Source organism: Pseudorasbora parva, chromosome 12, assembly GCF_024679245.1.
Source record: "Pseudorasbora parva isolate DD20220531a chromosome 12, ASM2467924v1, whole genome shotgun sequence".
Classification (NCBI taxonomy): Eukaryota; Metazoa; Chordata; class Actinopteri; order Cypriniformes; family Gobionidae; genus Pseudorasbora; species Pseudorasbora parva.
Window position 1 is genome coordinate 17,031,239 of NC_090183.1, and position 22,675 is coordinate 17,053,913.

The 22,675-nt window shown below is 43.7% G+C and overlaps 2 protein-coding genes across 2 annotated transcripts in view; one reads left to right on the top strand and one right to left on the bottom strand.

The window, feature by feature from the left end:
- Positions 1-22,486, bottom strand: part of igfbp2a (insulin-like growth factor binding protein 2a) — a 42,007-nt gene extending 19,521 nt beyond the window's left edge. The window contains exon 1 of the mRNA XM_067459363.1: positions 22,126-22,486. Within this exon, the coding sequence (XP_067315464.1) occupies positions 22,126-22,486 (361 nt within the window). The remainder of the gene's footprint in view (positions 1-22,125) is intronic.
- The window catches only part of stk11ip (serine/threonine kinase 11 interacting protein), a 62,242-nt gene continuing 61,964 nt past the window's right edge, over positions 22,398-22,675 (top strand). Inside the window, exon 1 of the mRNA XM_067459361.1 lies at positions 22,398-22,536. The gene's annotated coding sequence lies outside the window, so the exon portion shown is untranslated. The remainder of the gene's footprint in view (positions 22,537-22,675) is intronic.

Here is a 22,675-nt window from a genome sequence, read left to right on the forward strand (position 1 = left end):
TGATTTGGCTGATAAACAGCGCGAAGCGTCTGGTAAAGTGCGCATGGCTGCGTCGTCAGACTCGTCACACATGTTTCACTTCAATCGTTGTAAACAATCGTTGTTTGAAGTGTAGTCCGTCGCACACGTTTTTGCACTTCTTCTGCTGACTGAAGGCATGAAAAGCAGTTGATTGCAGTAGGAAACGTAGCCTATCAGTTTCTCAGTGTTGATTCACTCCGTGTTGTACTTTTTATTCCGATTGTACACATCCATTCATGAGAATCGATCGGGTCACTCGCACCGGTGCGCCTAAATATTTTTTCACAGTCGCACGCAGTAATTTTTAGGCGTAAATGCACCCAAAATGGGCGTTATGTAGAGCCCTGGTCCGAGAACCATACTCGAGTTGGCCAACAAGGAGCTACCAGAAGGAGACTGACTCCCTGTTGCCAAACCCTCTCCATGACCCCTGGGAGCAGAGCGACAGGGGGAAATGCATACAGACGCCGCCTCGGCCACGTCTGTACCATGGCGTCCAACCCCAGCGGGGCTGGGTGCGTGAGGGAGAACCACAGTGGACAGTGGGACGTCTCTCAAGACGCAAACAGATCCACTTCCAGTGGGCCGAACCTCCTGACAATCGCCTCCACCACCTCTGGGTGGAGCCGCCATTCCCCGGGCCTCAGCCCCTGCCTCGATAGTATATCTGCCCCCTGATTCTGTATCCCCGGGATATACATTTCCCTGAGGGATAACAGTTTGTCTTGTGACCAGCGAAGAATGAGATGCACCAGTTTGCATAGTGGGCGTGACCTCAACCCCCCCTGGTGGTTCAAATATGCCACGACTGCCGTATTGTCTGTACGGACTAGAACGTGGTACCCGCGAAGCTCCGGGAGGAAACTCCTGAGAGCCCTGTAAACCGCCATCATTTCCAGCTAGTTTATGTGCCAGGTCGAATGATGGTCCTCCCATGGACCCCTCGCAAAGCGGCCTTCCATGACCGCGCCCCAACCAGTAAGGGAAGCATCTGTTGAAACGGTTTTCCGGCAACATGATGCTCCCAAGACTGGCCCTTGGGACAGAAAACCAATCTTTCTTCCATATACCTAGAGCCCGAAGGCATTTGCGCGTGACTCTGATCATACGGAATGGGTTCCCTCTGGGGGAAAACCCCTTGGTTTTCAGCCACCACTGTAGAGCTCTCATGTGTAGCAGGCCGAACGGAATAATGTTGGACACTGCTGCTAGATGCCCTAACACTATCTGAAAGTGTTTCACAGTAATACTTTGGCCTAGCTTTATTCTTGAGACTATTGCCAGAACGGTCTTGATTCGTGCGGGGGAGAGTTGCGCCCGCTTCGAAACCGAATCCCATATTACCCCCAGAAACTCGTTTTCTGAGCTGGCGCCAACACGCTCTTTTTCGTGTTGAGCCTCAACCCCAAGCGTTAGATATGTGCTAGAACTACATCTCGATGTTGAACTGCCATCTCGAACGACTGGGCCAGTATAAGCCAGTCATCGATGTAATTTAGTACCCGGATGCCCTGAAGTCTCAATGGAGCCAGAGCTGCATCCATACATTTGGTAAACGTGCGAGGGGAAAGAGCTAGACCGAAGGGAAGCACTCGATATTGGTACGCTTCGCCCCCGAAAGCGAACCTCAGAAACTTCCTGTGGCATGGAAGGATGGAGACATGAAAATAGGCGTCTTTTAAATCTATCGTGACGAACCAGTCCTCGGGCTGGATCTGACTCACGATTGTGGGAATGGTCAACATCTTGAACCTGAATATCCTCAGAGACCGGTTCAGATACCTCAGATCTAAAATCGGCCGAAGCCCTCCATCCTTTTTTGGAACTATAAAGTTCCGGCTGAAGAACCCGGCCTCCCTCTCCGACGGCGGGACCCACTCTATGGCCCCCTTTGCCAGCAAGGATTTTACTTCTTGTTCCATTACCCAAACCCACTCTGGCACCACTGCAGTCCATGTCACCCCATTGAACTTTGGCGGGGGGTGATCGAACTGCAGTCTGTACCCTATTTCTACAGTACGCAGGACCCATGTGGATATATTCGGAAGGCATTTCCATGCGCCGAGATAATCTACTAAGGGAATCAGCCTCTCGAGGCTGGTCTCGGGTGTTACTTGAGTCTCGTTTTTCGTCCCCTGAAGCGGATGCCCGGCAGGGGACGAAATACGATTTTCGATATTTGGACACTCGCCCCGCCCAGTCGCAGGTCTCACTCGAGGCGACTGAAACGTAGCGTGTCCGAGGAAAAACGATGTGGCCCGAAGCGTCTGTGACGGCGGGATTACCACATCGTTTTCCCCTTGAGAGCGTTGCGCGAGAGACAACCTCGGTTGTTCCCGCGCGAAGGGGACCGCTCTCAGAAGCCCTACCGCAGCTAGGACTTCTTCCCAGCAGCCTTCTTAGCGAGAAGGACGTTCCTTAGATCGCCCTTCTGCACGGAAGCCTGCTGGTGAGAGCGCCGCCTCTGTTGCCAGGTTCCCGGAGGAGGGGCTCTAGAGGCGACGCTCTCTTTCTGCACCTGGCGGTGTGAGGAGCTGGCTGACGGCTGAGGCTGCCCACTAGTGGCAGCCTGCACTGATTTTGGCCTGACGAGGGAGAAACTGTCGGAAGGCCGCTGACTGTTTTCTCGCCTCCTGAAACCTGTCGACGACCGAATTAACGGCGTCGCCGAACAGGCCAGAAGGCGAGATCGGGGAGTCCAGGAGAAACGATTTATCTTTCTCCTTCATCCCCGACAGATTTAGCCACAGGTGTCTCTCCACCGTCACCATTGAGGCCATGGAGCGGCCGATGGCACGGGCCGTCTCCTTGGTGACGTGGAGAGACAGATCAGTGGCCTTCCTGAGTTCTAATACGTCCTCCGGAGAGGGCCCTTCTCCCTCGTCTAACTCTTTGAGAAGGTTGGCCTGGTATGCCTGCAAGATCGAGAGCGTGTCCAGAGCGCTACCAGCCCGACCCGCCGCCATATATGCCCTGCTCACCAAAGCCGATGTGTCCCTGCATGGTTTGGTGGGCAGTACCGGGGCTTTTAGGGACGATGCCGATTCGGGTGACAGATAGCTCGCGAGAGCATCTTCCACCCGCGGCATCGTCCCGTAGCCGGCCTCGCGCGCACCCATAACATTGGCATAATCTAATACTCGGGGGTTTGAAATGCGCGCGGAGTATGGTCTGTTCCAGGACCTACACAACACGTTGTGCAGGTCCGGAAAAAACGGCAAGCCCGAGGCGACTGAGCCCGGCGCGAGAGAAACCGATCGTCCAGCCTGCTGGATGGCTGGACTTCCTGTCTCTCTTGTGGCCACTCGATATTTAATTTGGCCACGGCACGAGTCAGCCCCTCGATAAGCTCCTCTTGGGCGGGTGGGTGCGGTGGTGACATATATGCGGCCCCACAGACAACAATAAATAGACATTGTTTATTGTCTTACAATAAATAGACACTATTTATTGTTGTCTGTCCTTGTGGGACAGACAACAATAAATAGACAGACAATGTTTCAAACAACACACAGATCGTTATGCTGAAGAGCGATAACTGACGCTACTATGCGCCGGGCTCCCCTATATAGCTTTCGGGTATGCCGTCACATCTACGTCATGACGTAGGACCAATAGGGATTGGACTTGTTTCATTCATACTTCAGACACGTTCATGCTTAGGGAGTATCCCCAAATCGTCGTTCCGACGCAGTGCGAAGTTCCCTCGATATAGGGAACTCGCACTGCATCTTACAACATACTGGGGAGGCTCCCTTAGCGTAGTGCATCTTAACTATGAATAAAATCTTTCATCAATGTTGTATCATGACGTAGTATGTGACGCCACACGGCTCTTTTTCTTTCAGCAAAGAGTTGTTGTATGTCTTATTTGGTGTTGTCTGTCCAACTAAGTTACAAAAGCATTATTATGAGACTGCCGAGGCATCTTCTCAGTCCTTGTCTGACGGTTAAGATGTTCTCCCTCCCCGAGTGGAAGCCAGCACTGCGCCTTCTTCTCGAGAACCCGATGTTAGAGCTGTCTGATTTCAACGAAATATATGTGCTCAATATATGTGTGTGGCCAAAGGAAAAGCAGGAAGTCCAGCCTAAAAACAAACTGAATGAAAATTTTGCTAGAAGCGAGCAAATATGGTTATGAGGTGGGTAGAGGAAGATCTCGTGAGCTATCTTTAACCTGATGCTGCATCGTCTTTTAAAGCCCCAGTGCTGCCCACCAAGCCTGGCGGGCTGGTAGTTGTCTGCACACCATGGCGGTCTTGCAGCCTTAGCAGTATCGCTGCTCTAGTTCTTCGAGGAAGGCTGCATCTATTGGGTAGCTTTGGCCGTCTACTAGCTCCTCGCACCGGCAGGTGTAAAAGGAGAGCATGTCACGGTTCAAGGATTCACCGTCTCATTCTGTCTGTGTTGTATGGTGTTGTTGGAGGCATGGTCACTGATTACTCATCACTGATCACTCTCACCTGCTGCACCTCATTACCGGGCCCATATATTCCTGTGCCTCACTCAGTCTTGCGTCAGATCGTTGCAGTGTGTCCTGTGGGTTTCCTGTGTGTTCGTGTTCATCGTGGGATTGCTTTGCTCCGGTTCCAGCCGACCGCGTCTGCCTAGGCCTCCCTGCTTCACGGATTCATCCAGTGCCCTGCCGTCTCCCCTTCACGGACTGAGCTGCCTTTCTGCTTTGAGACTTTACTGTTCTGATCGACAGTGTGAATTGGGAGTAATAAACCATTGTTTATTCGCAATTGGATCTTGTAGTTCTTTCTTTCCCAGCGCACATGACAGAACGATCTGACCTAATGGATTTATGGTTGAATTACAGGATTATTTGACTGCTTACAGTCAGCGGATGGAGCAGCAGGAGGACATGTCACTGCCAATGCTCGGGCCATGCAGGCACTTGTGAAGCAGGTGTCCGAGCTCACGACTCAAATCAAACAGCTGACATCGCCCACTGCGCCCAGCCCGCCATCCGTTCCCCCCAACCCAGTCGCCGGCTCTAACCATCTTGAACCACGCATCCCCACACCAGAGAGATACGCGGGTGAGCCAAAGTTATGCAGACCTTTCTTGACTCCTTGTTCTCTGTTCTTTTTACTCCAGCCGCTTACGTTCGCCATGAAAAGAGCCAAGGTTGCGCTGGTGATCAACTTGCTGTCTGGCCGTGTGGCGGTCTGGGGAATGGCGGTGTGGGAAAATGACCATCATTGCTGCTCATTGTTCCGGGCACTCTCAGCGGAACTCAGACAGGTCTTTGACCGTGCTGCAACGGGTCGTGAAGCGGCCCGCCAACTCTCAGACTTACGCCAAGGCAAGGATTCGGTGTCGGATTACATAATCCAGTTTTGGACATTGGCCGCTGAGAGTAAGTGGAACGAAGAGGCACAGTGGGACAGATTCCTGCATGGGCTGGCTGACCGTGTCCAACGGGAGATCTACGCCCTGGAACTTCCCCACCGCCTAGATGATCTTATGGATTTAGTGCTACCGGTGGACTCCAGTTTGGAGATGCGAGACCGGCGCACCCTTGTCAGAGAACCTCCTGAGCCTTTCCAGTTCCCGAGAGACACGGTCAGCCCACCCAGCCACACCGAGCCCATGCAGGTGAGCCAAGCACGGCTTTCCCGGCAAGAGAGAGAGAGCGCCGAAGAGCTGAGGGACGATGCATGTACTGTGGTGCGGCGGGGCATTTCCTAAATAATTGTCCACTAAAAGATCAAGCCCGGCAGAAGAGAGGAGGCTACTGTCGGTTGGAGCATCATTGAGGAAATCCTCGTCCACAACTCTTGCCAGGAAGAGTGCAATGGGCAGACCGGTCGCACAGCTGCAAAGTGTTTTTGGACTCTGGAGCGGAGGGTAATTTTATGGACCGTGCACTGACCATACAGCTCCAGATCCCTACGCACCCCCTCAGCACTCCCATTGCTGTGCACGCCCTGAATGGACAGACACTTCCCACCATCACCCACACCACTTACCCAGTCACTCTCACCATCACGGGCAACCACACAGAGACAATCACTCTTCTGCTCCGGTGGGGGCGGGGTTCTTTTTTGTGGGTAAGAAGGATGGGTCCCTGCGACTTTGCATTGATTACCGAGGGCTGAACAACATCACGGTAAAGGATACCTATCCTTTGCCGTTGATGTCTTCAGCCTTTGAGAGGTTGCAGGGGGCATCCATATTCACAAAACTGGATTTAAGTAATGCTTATAATTTTGTCTGCATAAGAGAGGGGGGTGAATGGAAGACTGCTTTTAATACCCCCAGGGGGCACTTTGAATACTTGGTCATGCCTTTCGGGCTGTCAGACTCCCCAGCAGTCTTCCAAGCACTAGTCAATGACGTGCTGGGAGACATGGTCGATCAGTTCATTTATGTCTACCTGGATGACATTTAGATAATTTCTTCGTCTCTCCAGGCACATGTCCAGCACGTTCGACTAGTGCTCCAGAGGTTGCTAGCGAATGGGCTTTTTGTCAAGGCGGAGAAATGCACTTTCCATGCACAGTCTGTTCCGTTCCTTGGACACATCGTCTCGTCCGAGGGAATGCGCATGGATCCTGACAAGATTAGGGCTTTGATAGATTGGCCAACCCCAGATTCCCGCAAGGCCCTGCAGAGGTTTCTGGGGTTCGCCAATTTTTATCTATGTTTAATTCGTAATTACAGCCAACAGCGTTTTTGTCTCACCGTTTATCGCCAGCCGGATGTAATTACGACATTGGTAACAGGGAACTGTTGGCAGTTAAGCTTGCATTGGAAGAATGGCGTCATTGGTTAGAGGGAGTTCTTTTATCTTTTAGACTGACCATAAGAATCTGGAATATATCAGATCTGCCAAAAGACTCAACTCTAGGCAGGCTCGGTGGGCTCTTTTTTTCGGACACTTTGAATTCACTCTATCGTACCGCCCGGGTTCTAAAAACATCAAACCCAATGCTTTATCTCGCGTTTTTGACTGCTCCGAAAGTCCGTCCACTCCCGAGTGCATTTTTCCAGAGAGACTTATCATCTCGGCACTCACATGGGAGGTCGAATCGAAGGTCAAATCGGCCTTAGAAGGGGTAACGCCTCCACCCGGGGGCCCACCGAATCGTTTATTTGTGCCTGAGGGAGTTCGGTCCGACGTAATTCGATGGGGTCCTAGCTCCAATGTAGCTTGCCATCCAGGAGTTAATAGAACCACATTTTTGGTACAGCAACGGTTCTGGTGGCCTGGTATGGCTCGTGACATCCAGGAATTTGTATTGGCTTGTTCAGTTTGCGCCATGAGTAAGACTTCCAATCGCTCCCCAGATGGGTTACTCCAACCACTGTCTGTTCCTTCGAGACCCTGGTCTCATATCTCTCTAGATTTCGTTCCCGCCCTCCCGCCCTCCCAGGGCAAGACGGTCGTTTTGATTGTTGTGGACCGGTTCTCAAAAATGGTTCATTTTATTCCCTTGCCTAAATTACCTTCCGCCAAGGAGACAGCGGTGGCTGTCGTAGACCACGTCTTTCTTCCGACAGACGTGGTTTCGGACAGGGGGCCCCAATTTGTATCCAAATTTTAGCGTAAATTTTGTAAATTACCGGGGGCGACATTGGCCTGTTTCCTGTCACTAAGATCATTAGTCCAGTGACACTCCACCTCAAACTACCTCCAGCGTACGGGAGGATTCATCCCGCCTTTCATGTCTCCAAATTAAAACCTGTTTTTCAGTCCCGCATAAATCCGCCTGTCCCGGTTCCTGAGCTGCCTTTCTGCTTTGAGACTTTACTGTTCTGACAGTGTGAATTGAGAGTAATAAACCATTGTTTATTCGCAATTGGATCTTGCTGTTCTTTCTTTCCCAGCGCACACGACAGCGTCCCTCCTACTATTAGCGGACACCCACTTTGCTGTGAGTGAAGTTTATGTAATTATGTAAATATGTACTGCACTTTCCTCTCAATAACAAAATGAACAGAGAACAAAAACGAGGCAAAAGAGCCTGGCAAAAGAGGCGGTGCTCTTGCCAGAAGGGCATCTGAGCCGAAGGAAAATAATCCTTCAGGCGAAAAAGGCTTCTGACAAGAGGTCCTAGCTTTGTCCGGACCTCTGAAACGAGGAACAAGGCTCGGTTGACACCCGAGGCCAGACTCAAGAGTCTAGTTTCCTTAGTAGATTATCTCTGTGCATGGTTATGCCTTCCGAATATATCTTCATGGGTCCTGCATACTGTAGAGAAGGGATACAAGCTGCAGTTCGGGTGCCCTTCCCCGAAAGTTGATCTGGACTACGGTGGTCAAACAGAGCAAGCTAGCGTTTCACATGAAATAAGGACATACATCACAAACGCAGACTTTTTCAAGACTCAGAAAATTGTAAAGATGCTCTCATATCATACAGCAGAAGTAGAAGAGGTTCAGTCAAAACGCTGCACGAGGGAATTATATGAGCCGTAAATCTCCTGCTGACAAGCTTTATTTAACATCACAACTGAAGTAACATTTGGAATACTCCAAATCAGATACATAATTTTTTATTTTTGATGTCATTACAAGGAAATAACCTGGTTTATTAATAAAGTCATGTAAACACGGTTTACTTGCGTTGTCAGTTTACTGGTTTGCATGTAAACAGGGAAAACTGGATATTTCAATAAGCTGATATTTGGGAGTTATCAGCTTACTGGTGTGCATGTAAATGCACTCAATGGCCCTCATTTATCATAAGTGCGTACACCAAATTTCCAGCGTACACCTTGCGTACACCCAAACCCACGGTGACTTTGAGATTTATCAATATGGACGTTTGCGTACGGCACGCTCAAATCCTACGCCAGCTCAGGAAGTGGTGTACGCACGTTTTGAGTTAGTGCGAAAATGCGCAGAAAAACTAGGCTATTCCTAACACCACAAAATGACGCACTGATATATGCTATATTATGACCCAATGTAAAAACAACAACAACAACATAGTAATTATAAACTTCAGTTTTTATTTTTGTGCACCATAGACTTCAATGTTTAATTTGTGTGATACCAAGCATTTGATTTGTATGCATGTATTCTTTTAGTTGCGAGCCTGTGCGCTTTACCTGATGTTTCAGGGTTAGACCAGACAGCTGCGCACGGACTGGGACTGAAAGTAATTCAGACTGACAAAATAATAAAAATTACATTCTTCTTCTTTTAAATAATAATAATAAAATAAATAATAACGACATTCTTCTTCTAAATAACAATAAGCGTCATTAATAATAAAAATCATAATAATAAGAAGAATCTTACGAATTGTCATGCAGTTATTAATGTGAATGAATGGTACTCCACATCACATCATCATCACTATCGTACACCCCAATAGCCTACATGTGCCGTGATACGAAATTAAATGCTAATTGTCTCAAAACATGTTCTGTAAAATAATGCATTGTGATAATTTCTCCTCCAAACAGCTCTTTAAACTGCTGGAGTGCGCTTCTCAACCGCCACACTATTAACAGTACTCGTAATTTAGGTCCATATTTTGTTTTTGTGGGTGCCTTTAATCCCACTCTTTAAACTCCCAAATAGGCTAAAACAATTTCGCTTTTTTCCACTTCCCTGGTGATGGTCTCAATGGGCACGTCTCAATCATCTCACTAGTTCAGTAGTCAGGGCACTGATCAGGGAGTCAGCCCATTGACTTTTGTCCTAATCAGTGCCCTGACTAGTGAATTAGTAAGATGATCTCCACGTCGGCGAATTTTTGCTTCTTTGCTGTCTTTCGAGTGTCCATGACGTAAAAAGAGGGCGTGGGGGAGGCGGAGACTTGAATATATAGGGGCGTGTTATTCTAATGACGATAATTTTCAGCCGCGGCATTTATCAAGGGCAAGTATTGCGTACATCTGGATTGCAGAGGTGCGCACAGCTTCATAAATCAGGCGGTGAGCGGAGTGTAAGCGTAATCTTACGCCAACATATACGACCTTTCTACGTAAGATTGATAAATGAGGGCCATTGTCTCAGTCTCTTCTCAGGGAACAAGAGTTTCAGTGTACAATAAAGGTACTAGCGGACACCCACTTTGTTGAGAGTGAAGTTTATGTAATTATGTAAATATGTACTACGCACTTTTCTCTCAATAACAAAATGAACAGAGAACAAAACAGCAAGCTTTAAAAAAAATAAAGAAAAATAAGAAAAGCATCTGATCATAGCAACATGGATTTGTTTGCACAAGCTCTGCAATTCGGCACTCTAATAAAGTTGCGTCTGTAATAGTTGCTCTGCAGATGAAGACATGAAGGTGAAGATGAAAGGTTCCAATGATGCTTAATAATATACCACAAAGCAGTATAACATAAAGACAGGCAACGCAAACACAACCATACACATACGAGATCGGACAACGAACATAAGAAAAGCAGAATCTTAAGTAGTGCAGATAACAAGGTGATAATTAAACACAGCTGAACCAAACAACCTCATAATGATGTGTGACCATGGAGACGGAAGACAGATGGGAACTCAAAGGAATACATGTGATGAATAACAAACAAAAAGTCGAAGAAAACAAAACTAAGAATGAGCATAAATGAACCTAAACGTGACAATGTCACATTTATTTATATAGCACTTCATACAATAGATTGTTTGGGGGTGTTGTCTCCCTTGGTGCAAGGGTGTAGTTTTGGTTTAAACATTGGGGGGTTGAAGTGTGAATTGTTTAACAGGGTCCCAAGGCATGCTCCCATGTGAGGTTTATTTGTTTTTGCAAAAGTCTGCTAAATTGGAACAACTGTTTTTTTTTATTTTATTTTTTTATTAATGCACTTCAGTTATCTGTAAGTACTAAAGAGGTAAAGCTAAAGATATTCTTAAGATATTTGATTGTAAGTCTCAAGTGACACGTCAGTAAATATTTTAATAGATATGTACTATACTTAGTATGAAATAAATGTATATTAAATACATTTTGGTATAGTTATTTTAACTAGGGAATGTAAACACGTTAACTCCTTTTTTCTTAATAGTTGAGAAAGGTCATAAATAGCTTAAACCGATCTTCACAGCTATACTTTTTTTTCCTTTCCCCGATTTTCCCTGGCATGTAACTATATTAACCTAAATTCTGTTGACTTATTGAGGTGCGCATGTACGATATGTAACAGCAAAGCGTCTTTACTATATATTTAAGAACATTCAGACAAAATTAAAACTATTTGTTGACCAAAGAAAAATGTTTTCTCATCTTGTGCAGCTGAAGTATAAATAGTGCTTATTTACTGCTTCCATAACATCTCATGTGGAGTACTCAGAATTATATTTTTCTGAGTCTTGTAAACACTGTTTACTTGTGTTACCAGGTTTGGCGTATTAGTGTGTATGTAAACATGCTTACCGATTAGAGACACAGAGGTTTGCTTTACAACATGCAAGCAAGACAGTACAAGCTTGACTAAAAGGTGTTGAGTGACTTACAAGGTTAACCATAATCTGGGCCTTGGGGAAATAATGTTGCCCTACATCCTCGCCCCAGACCAACATGTATGAACTATAACTATACCATGAAAAATCCTGGGGAAAAAAACACCACCTCCACAAATTCCAAAGAAGTCCTTAAACCATTGCTTGCTCACACCCCAAGCGCACTCGCCTCAACATTTCTCACATTGTTTGTGTTATCTCCAAGCTGCTGCAGGGAGCTAGAGTTTATTCTGGACATAGACACAGTAAGATTCTTGGCATTTGAGTTGCTGAGTAGCCCTAGGGGGGGATGGCAGCCATACCTGCTCTTGCAGAAAACTGGGGGATTAGTTTGCTCTATTTTAGTCCAACGGGTACCGCTTTTCCACAGCCCTGTAGGAACAGCTCATAAGCAGTCAGTTTATTTTTGAGTCCCTCTGCCAGGTGCTGAGGGCTTTGTGAGGCCTATTTTTCCGGGTCACTGCAAATGGGAAGAGGGTCAGCAGCCAATTTCCCTCTTGGTGAAGATGAGACCAATATATGAGGACCTACTTGCTCTTTTCCGTCAGCACTCTCAGTACTTTCCATTGTGGCCAAAGCTCAACACTGGGGGTTTTCCATGACCCATTTTTTACTTAAAAAAATTCTCACAAACCCATCACTCGATACGATACGATACATGACATTCAGCTCACAATACAATATATATATATATATATATATATATATATATATATATATATATATATATATATATATATATATATATATATATATATATCACGATATTCAGCCAACGATATTTCTGACTGAAAGGACAACATAGTGACACCACTCAAACAAATAAATGGAAGTGTTCTCTTTGATTCAGCATGATTGATGTGCACTCTTGACACAAATTAATAAATGATTGTCATATCATCGATACTGGGGTCTTATGTCTTGTGTCATCACTCAAGCTAGTTTTTAGTCAGCCACATGGTGGTGAAATTCTTGGGTTATGAGATGTTCTCTAGAGGGGCTGTAAGGATGACTTTTCTACTGGCCCAACAGTGGAAACACAGCTTGATTCTGGTCTCACGGCTTGAGGTCTGGGGCTATTGGCCCCAGTCCGGGATGTTGTTAGTCCTGGCTCGCGATTGGCTGACAGTGGAAAAGCGGCTAAGGTCACTTTACCTGGAGGAGGGCTAGGGAGCTGCTTTTCCAGGCTTAAGAAGGGCTGCACACCCAGGTACATTTGTTTGCAAATTACACCTGCCTCTTTTGGGCACCAGCTTGGCATTGCAGTTCATCAGGCCATCTTATTGTTAAGGTTTTCAGTCTGGTGGTGGTGCGAGTACAATCCCCGTATTGGTTCAGCTGATATATTAGTCCTTCTGCATCATATCTGTTTGTCTTAGTCCCCTGTTTCTTTCTTTCGTCCATCCCCCATTTGGTAGAAAGTTTCCCAGTTTACACCATAAGGAGGATTCTGGATTCAAAGGGCAGGGGTGTACACAACCAGTATCTTTAGGGGTACAGCATTAATTTTTCAGCAGAAGAGCCATCCTGAACTAGTTGCTTATAAAGGAATTCCACAGCCCATGAGTAGTAGACTCAGACCCAGCTCATCTCTGGGTTTTCTCTGCTTCTCTTCTTTCAGTACTCTGTATTCTTTTTGTGTTTGCTTTTGTTAACCTTTCTCAGTTGCTGACTGTTACCTGCTGCACATGTTCCTAATTTTCTCCCCTATAATTCTCCCTTTGACTACTGTGTTGTGTGTGACTGGACTGTCTTAAACCCTTTGACCTTGTCAGTTCAGCCTTTATTGTTTTTGTCGGTACTATCTGTCACCATTCTCTGCTTGACTTTGCCCTGTGACTTAATGGACCCTGACAACATTGCTCATTTATGTATTAATGGAATCATTTTAACTCTCTTTAATAAATAATATGAATGTGAATTTTTTTTGAGGAGGTCAGTATTATTTTCAAAAAGCTTAACAAAAGTATCTATTTCTTCTGATATACTGATGTAAATAATTTGTAAATTAACAATATGTTTCCTAAACTGATAATGTGTCTCTCAGAACTTATTAACTCAGAATACATTTTATTAATTTATATTCAATAAATGTGAATATTATCTTCTATGAGCAAGCAGAGTCCCTTTCAAGGCAGTTCACTTGGCATTCACTGACTGTTTTATTTAGAAGCCGCCATACTCCCCTTACTAGAGGTGCCATATGCGACATTCCAATTTTCCCCACTGGTTTTAATAACAGTGGCCGTCTTATATACTGGAGTCTTCATATTCTTAAATAAGTTGATTAATTCTGATTAAGTGGCATCCATCCATCCATTCATCTATTTATGCATTTATCCATTTTCTAAAACATATGTATAGGGTCACAGAGATGTTGGAGACTATTTTAGGGTCTTAGGCCTGCAGGGAAACACGGATGGCCAGTAATTGATTACATATTTTTTTGATTATTTGTTTTTGTGCAGGACTTTTTTTGTAAAAGGAGAAAAACATAGAGTAGATGGTCTACCAAGAACATTCTAACCTAAACAAGTAGGATAATGACTCCTGAAGTCCAAATAGACATAAAATATAGAGCAATGACGACCACCTTCACCTTTCAGACTGCTTTGCTTTTCAAAAATCATATAATAAAATATTGCTTAACTTCCAATATTGCAAATACTGCAAAATGTACTTTAATAGCACAATTACATTATTACAAATGTGTTTCAAATGACAATATTAAAGCAGGCATTCTGGTGCTAAATGCAGCTATGCTTGTCATTCACAGGAAGTCTATGTGTTTTCCTCTCTTTCACCAGAAAACCTTCCGGCACAACAGGATTTGGAGAACACTTGTGTAGGGCTTCAAAGCACCAAGATTTTAAACAAAAACAATGGATTCCTATGGACCTATTCACACATGGGCACTGACATTTACCCACAGACAGAACTAAGTTCTTTGCATTTATAAAGAGTGTTTAGTCACATTTCCCAAGTGCTACTGCATATTCCAGTATATTGGTGCCACTAAAGTTATTCTAACAACACTGGCATATGACGTGCAGATGCTGCACAGTTCATCAACCCTTGCTGCAGTTCATCGACCGTTTGAGCTACAGACATGAATCAGATCTGTTTTTTGTCTGCTAATAATGTGAATAAACATAAAGATGACAGGCAGATATTACACACTATATATAATAGTATGCACCTATATAGTATATACTACAACAGTGCTTATTTTCCCATCTCCCATGCATCTTGCGTCAAAACACTGGCAGTGACATGATATGCCAGTGCGATTTGCTTTTAGTTAAAAGTCTGGGACTAGGCTTAAGCCTTGTCTGTGAAACTGGGGACAATATATAACTATCACCCATACACCTTCTACTGTATATACCTTAGTCATGGTAGATTGCATTTTACAAAAAGGTGAAGCTATGAGGATATTACACAGACTTACAGTCTTTATAATGGCACTGTAGGCACTGTTTTCTTAAAACGGTTTATAAAACAGTATAAATGGTTAAAAAAGTTTGGATTTTTTTTTTTTTATTAGCTAAACAATTGCCACCATGTTGTTTAAACAACACTGCAATCCATTGACCACACTGTACTTCCAATCTGTCCACCACAGTCTTTTGATTGGTCTTTTGCAGGCATGTGGAGAAGCCCATTAATATAGCACATAAACAAGCACATATCAAAACATTTAGAAGCTTTGTGACTGAATTCAAACATTATTTTGCATATGATTCCAAACTTTGTAATAAAATTCAATTACACTAATAAATAATAATATAGTTAGCAATATGGCCAGTGTCTTAAAACTTCTCTCATCTGTTTAGAAGCACAACATCATGATCAAAAGTGCAAAATCCATGGTTTCAAAACAGTCACCGGAGTCAAAAGCAGACTGTTAAAGTCAGCATGAAATCAAAATGGACTTTTTAAAACAAAAAGGAATATTACATATTGGTTTTTATTTATTTATTTATTTATTTATTTATTTATTTATTTATTTATTTATTTATTTATTTATTTATTATTATTATTATTATTATTATTATTATTATACAAATTTCAAGTACCCTCGTAATCCATTAAATCCAAATGATCCGATCAAATGAATCCCGACTTACATTTTTTTCTTCATTGAAAAGCCGTTTCTCTTGGATATACGACAAAATAGGGAAGAAAAGACAATTACAACTTCCATTTTATACCGACTTTAAGAGCATTAAGGGCAAACAAATCAGGAATTAGAAATATAAACACACACCTAAAGACACATACATCTGCTTGTGCACCAAAGTTTGAGAACCACTGAACTACATTATTTCACTCGACTGAAATACAATACACTGCATCCTGGCAACAAAAGCTCTGGAGCCCAAGCCACACCCATTACATCCATCCACACAGGGCTTTACATTAAAGGGGTCATGACGAGAAATACATTTTTCCTTGAGCTCTTGACATATACTATAAGAATATTCTATGTACTTTTTGACAAAAAAGTGTCAAATTTGAAAACTTCCTTTTTAGTCCAAAAACAGGTTTTATTGTAGCCAAGCCCAAAGAACGACTCGTTTTGTAATGTGCCTATGGTGAAAGACTACCTCTGCAGAAGAAAATCTACACCTACTCCATCATTGCAACGTTGGCCCCGCCCACTGTCATGTTAGTGAGATGATGAGGAGAGAAGAGCGATACAGCATCATTGGAATAAAAATAACATAACCTTTCAAAGAATCCTAATGCTAGGAATGTGTTTTTTTTTTTTTTTTGTATTTTCAACAATGTGATTGTCTCAGTTGAGCAACATAGTATTCGGTACATTTCACTATGTATTCTTTGGTAAATCAATGAAAATCAATCAAGTTGAAATTTCGATGCAGGCTTTGCAAACAGACTTGTATGGTATGGACTCGACTAGCCTGACAAGCCAAACCCACATCAAGATGTTTGGTCTGGAAACTCACCATTGACAGGACTCAACCCAAGGGGCGGGATAAACGATTGTCTTTCAAACTCCCTCTGCACACAATAGGATAGCGCTACAGCCAACCAAAGCAACGAAGGTGAAGTGGAGCTTGTTGAAAGATTAAACTTTCGCCATATCCGGTCAGCAAAACTCCGAACACATCTTCCCTTTTTAAGAATGACTTCAGTGCCGTTCTTTGTTCTTTTCTCAGAGAAAAGCTTAACTCCAAGTCTTCCAGAGTCGTGGTCAAAGCTGATTTGAAAGACCGGCGTTCGCCAGTTTCTGTGTTTACAAGAAGCACGCAAGCGCAACTCTGCCGTCATTATGTTAAGCCCCACCCACTGACTCTATACACAATGTGATTGGCCCGACCAGAGTTTGGTGTTTACAGCTCAGAAGTGTATTGAGAGTTGCTAGACGATACTCGTGGCAGATTAGATTTGCTGCCGCTAGGGTGCGTCTAGATTTCTACGCTAGGACTCGACAGTAATGCCACAACATGCAAGTAACAGTGCCAATTCTAATGCCTGATCTACGACCAGTGATTTCTGCATATGTAATGATTCAGTCAGATGTTCTTTGTCTATGTGTCAGTAAATCAAATCAGTGACTAAACGGTCAACTTAATGTTGTTTCTCGTAGTAGGAGGAAAATAATCTGTTATTTAAACTGTGATTAAATTAGATAAAGCAATCAAAGAACTCCCTCTTTACTGTTGCTGGAGCTGTCAATCAAAAAGCAAGAGTTTATCAGTGACTGAGTTCTGGACTCGCACTCAACTTGCACTGTTATGATGAAATCATTCATTAGTGTACAGAAATCAATTTGCAATGACAAGATTGCTGCATTTATGCGCTCAACATGTCTCTGATCAACTACAATCCTCGCCGTCACTGTATCCTTTCATACCTCAATCTAAACATTGCAAGTTTTACACATTTCGCACTAGTGGATCATAACCCTGTTGTAAGTGCTGCTTCAAAATGCCAAAAGAAGAAACAGGAGCAAGAGACAAAAAATAGAGAGTAGGCAATTTATTGAAAACTGCATTTAAACTCAAACAGGCTGTTCATCAGCTGATCAAAAGTTTAAGACCATAGCCAAAAAATAAACGCACAACAGAGCTAAAAGTGTCAAAAAAGCACTCAGTAGTGAATAGCCCCACCGTTTTGTTGATAACTTCAAACACTTGTTTCGGCATGCGTCCGTTTTTGTAAACTTCCCTTGCCATCCATCCCTATTACGTGATTAATTGGTTTTCCTCCCCCTTTCGTTATTGGTTGTTGTATTTCTCTCCTTCGCTATGGTTTGCTTGTCTCTCTTTTGTTCTACTCTGTCACTCAGTTTTAGGTGCTGTGATTGGTTGCTGATCGAGATCATTCATTATGATGGACATGGAATTGGACCAATCATCTACTGCGCTTCACAATAATGGACACCTGGTGGAACAGAAAAGAGGGGAGTGGAGCTTGATGTGTGTTTGTTGGCAGGGCAATTTTTTGAAGCTATTGACTTAGTGGTGGTTTGCTTTGATTTTTGTGTCTTTTCAGAGATTGTCGTACCTGTTCGTTACAGTGCTGGACCGGAGAGTAGAGAAAAGGGAAGTACGTCATGTGACATACATCTTGCACACATGTAAAGTTCTCTGTTAAACACATTAGGTAAGGAGTGGGTGCAACTTCCTTTATGTTTTTCTTTAGTTTCTTTTTGCTTGGTTGTATATAGGTGTAAATATTGGTTGATTGTTTTCTTGGTGTAAGTTAATTGTCTGTGTAAATAAAGCAAAGCACTTCTAGTAACGGTTACCTTGTTTGTCCTTGGTTTATTCGTCCCCATTTACTCTCCAGAGCTCAGAATAAAGAGTGTTTAGATTATGTGCGTCCTCTTCATACCTCTATGCCAACAGGAGATGTAACAATCCCCAAATGTTCTCAATGGGATTTAGATCAGAGGAACACGCAGGATAGTCCAAAAGAGCAATGTTATTCTCCTGGAAGAAGTCCTTCGTCAGGCGGGTGTTGTGAATTGCAGCGTTGTCCTATTGAAAAACCCAGTCATAACTGCACAGACGGGGCCCTCTGTCAAGAGGGTTTGATGCCCCTGCACAACCTGAAGCTCCATTTTTCCCATTGAAGGAAAAAGCACCCCAGATCATGATGAAGCCTCCTCTTCTGTGCCGCGTAGAAAACATCTCAGGTGGGATCTCCTTAGCCCCTTTCACACTGCACGTCGGACCCGCAATATTCCCGGAACATTGCTGGGTCGCCTTCTGTGTGAAAGCAACCACGTCCCGGAATTGATTACCGAATTGAACCCGGGTCGGGACCTAGTAACATTGCGGGATTCGACCCGGGACGAGCGATGTGTGAACAAAAGCCAAAACTAATGCCGCAACGTGTACATAGTTATCGTGCGACTCCTAGAGCTTGTTTTTTCAATAATACAACCCTGCAGTGCCAGAAGAGCTAGTCGGTGTTTTAAACGCAGAGAGTGTTCGTTTATAAAAGAAACCAAAATTAAACAAGCAGAAATGTGTGCAAACTGGACACAAGTTGAGACCACGGAGCTCCTTACTATCTGCGCTGATAGCTGAGATCGCTCACCGTTATACGTCTAATCAGGATGTCATGTGTCAACTCGACCCGGGACCGTTACGGGTTGTGTGTGAACGCGCACATATTACGGTATTCCGCTGGCAGTGTGAATGGACAAAATCTAGCGGCCCTGGGAACAAATGCCGGGTCGCATTATCTGTGTATTTGCCGGAATCGCAGTGTGAAAGGGGCTCTTGTCATGCCAGTAACGTTGGAAGCCATCAGGACCGTCCAGGTAAAAAAAATTCTCGTCAGAGAATAACACTTTCTTCCACCTTTCAATGTCCCATGTTTGGTGCTCCTTTGTAAATTCCAAACGGGCAAGTTTGTCGTGGGAGGAGACGTGGCCTTTGAAGTTTTTTTGTTTGTTCTGAAGTCCTTCTCTAGCAGATGAAGTCCTTCTCTAGCAGATGACGTCTTATGGTTATTGGGCTGCAGTCAGCATCAGTAAGGGCCTTAATTTGGGTCAAGGATAGACCTGTGTCTTCACGGACAACCTGCCGGATACTGCAGCTCATTGCAGGTGAAATATTTTTGGGTCTACCACTAGAATTTTTTTTGTCCCATAACTCAGGGTTTTTTAAGAAATGTATAATAACTGTCTTACAGTGTCCAACCTCGGCAGCGATGGCGCGTTGCGAGAGGCCTTGCTTGTGCAGCTCAACAATCCTGCCACGTTCAAAGAAAGAAAGCCTTTTTGCCTTTGCCATCAGGAGATCTTGACAGCATGACTGCTTGAAGAACAATGACATGAGATCCATATTTTTGTGCAGCCTTGACCTTTTTATGGCTATGGTCTTAAACTTTTAATGTGTTGAAATGTGTAAAACTTGCAATGCATCCCCTGGTCTTAAGATTTTGTTCAGGAGTGTATAATGCTATAACACTTTTCACAATTAGTTAACCTTGAGAGCTGTAATAGTAAAAATGTGTGTCTTAAATTTCATTTCTGCTTCTGTTACACTTTTGCTGGAACCAATCACAGACTGGCTTATTCCACCTGGCACGCTATAGGTGGGTTTAACATGATGACAGATAGAGAAACAATGGGTCGCCTGTTGATCACGCCTCTTGTGGTCTGATTATTTGAAGGTCTATCCAATTGCGTACAGTTATTCAAATAATGGCAGTTGATTATACCCCTTGTGCAGTAGAAATACATAGCAGACTCCCCAGACAACCAAACTGCTGAAATCACGTGACATTGACGATACAAATCATGATTCGATACACTGATTAATAACGTTCGAAACTTTGTTTTGAAATCGGGCCATCACTATATGGCATAAAGTCGTTATTTAGTTGTTTTGGTTTTTTGCGCACAAAAACTATTCTTGTAGTGAGATGTAGTAAGATAGACTTTTAAAATAATTTTAGTTTTTAAAAAAATAGTTTTTTTTTTATTAATTACAGAATTTTTATTTTTTGGTGAACTAACTCTTTAAAGGGGTGGTTGCATGCGATTTCACTTTTTTTTTAACTTTAGTTAGTGTGTAATGTTGCTGCTTGGGCATAAACAGTATCTGCAAAATTTTACAGCGCTGAAAGTTCAATGCAAACGGAGATATTGTCTTTTAAAATTATGCCAGTTAATTGTCTACAAAACAATTTATTGGAATACCTATGATTTGTGATATGACAAACCTCCTGTGGACACAATGAACTTAACACTCACATGTGCACACTAGCTGAATTTTGCTCAGGATATATGTGTCGTATCGTACATAGGCCTACTACGTTAAAAATCAACACTAGCCTAGTAGTAGGCTACTACACAACCATCCAATGAACTTCAATGCTATTTCCAGCAGTTTTTGTGTTGTTTTGCCATCAAAACCCATAATGCTAGCTATTCTATATTTATAGCCTTATCTAGGCGCATTAGAGAAGTGCATAGTGAATTTAGAACAATGCATTTGAAAACGTTTTTTTTTTTTTCTTTTTTTTTTTTTTGTGTGCCACCTTTATATTTTTACTGGACTCATCTGGCCATCGCATTAAAAGTATCCTCAAGGCACCACTTGTTCTGCGTCGAGACCCGTTCCTCTGTTCTGCTTGTTCAGACCCATCCTCTCTCTCTCTTTCTCACACATTGCACACACACACACGCGTTTGTTTTTGTTACATATAGGGACATTCCATAGGTGTAAAGGTTTTTATACTGTACAAACCGTATTTTCTATCCCCCTACACTGCCCCTACCCCTAAACATACCCATCACAGGAAACATTCTGCATTTTTTCTTTCTAAATATGATTTATAAGCATTTTGAAAAGTGGGGAAATGGCTGGCCAAAGTCCTCATATTTCACCCTCTCCTGGTAATACCTATGTCATACCCATGTCATTATACACATTTGTGTCCTCATATGTCACAAAACATGCCCCCCCCCCCCCCACACACACACACACAAACAGACAGAGAGAGAGAGAGAGAGAGAGAGAGAGAGAGAGAGAGAGAGAGAGAGAGAGAGAGAGAGAGAGAGAGAGAGAGAGAGAGAGAGAGAGAGAGAGATTTACTTCAGGAAAGGGTCAAAGCGCAAAATCCGTCTTGCTATCACTGTGGCATTCCAATTACTCTCAGAAAATGTATTATTTCTTTCTTTCTTTCTTTCTTTCTTTCTTTCTTTCTTTCTTTCCTTTCTTTCTTTCTTTCTGAGAGGTAAAACAAATTTCACTGTTACAACAGGTGCATAGTTAAGAGGCTAAAAAAAAAAAAAAAAACTGAAGAGAGAACAGGACTCCAGATGCTGTCGAGCTCGAACCAATTAATCAAGTTTTCTATCGATGACTGCTAGTCTGTGCCACGGTAGCCACAGCAAAACACAATAGAAAGCACACGCAAGGCAGATTGATTTAGTATTTCAAAGTCTTTCATCAATTTATACAATTATACATGAAAAAAGCAAAAAAAGAATTAACAGCACCGGTCTGATTTGATGACCTATATAGCATCTTTGTTCTAAAATCCGTTGATATTATATGCCTATGTAATTAAATATGTCTTAATTAAAAAAGTAATCAAATTATGAAAATCCCATATTTGTCATAATTGATACATAAATTATAATTGTGCACCTATTAATTCACTTACCGCTGACTTCCCGAGGCTCTGCACTCCCTGTGGGCTCAGTGTCCACTTTACGTCCACATCTCCCTAGCCCTTGAACCAGCTGTTCCAGTGGCAACTCCAAATCCGGCTTGGGATAACACCGCAGTCCACTGGAGCATCTCGGTGTGTAAACGCCGCACAGCTCGCCCTCTTGCCGGGCACACACCGGACAACAGCCGCAGCCCGGCTCGCGGACAATCTCCGCGCAGGGCTCCGTGAGCATCGGGCAAGCCGCCTGGCGTTCTGCGGTGCAGCTCGGACAACGGAACACCATTTCTGATCCAGCGGCGCCGTGAAAAGTCACCAGTAGCAGCAGCAAGCTGCAACTCGCGTAGAACAACATCGTGTCCAAGATGTAGAAACCCTGCAAATCCGAGGACTAAACTTATGCAGGTAAGAAGGAAAGGTAAGTGCACGCGGACAGGTGAAGGCTAACTGGGGCTGCTGCGCGGGCTCCTATCAGTGTTCATATGCCGCTGACATCATAGGAGATGACAGGCGGGCTGCAGCTTTGTCAAACAAATCCTCAAAA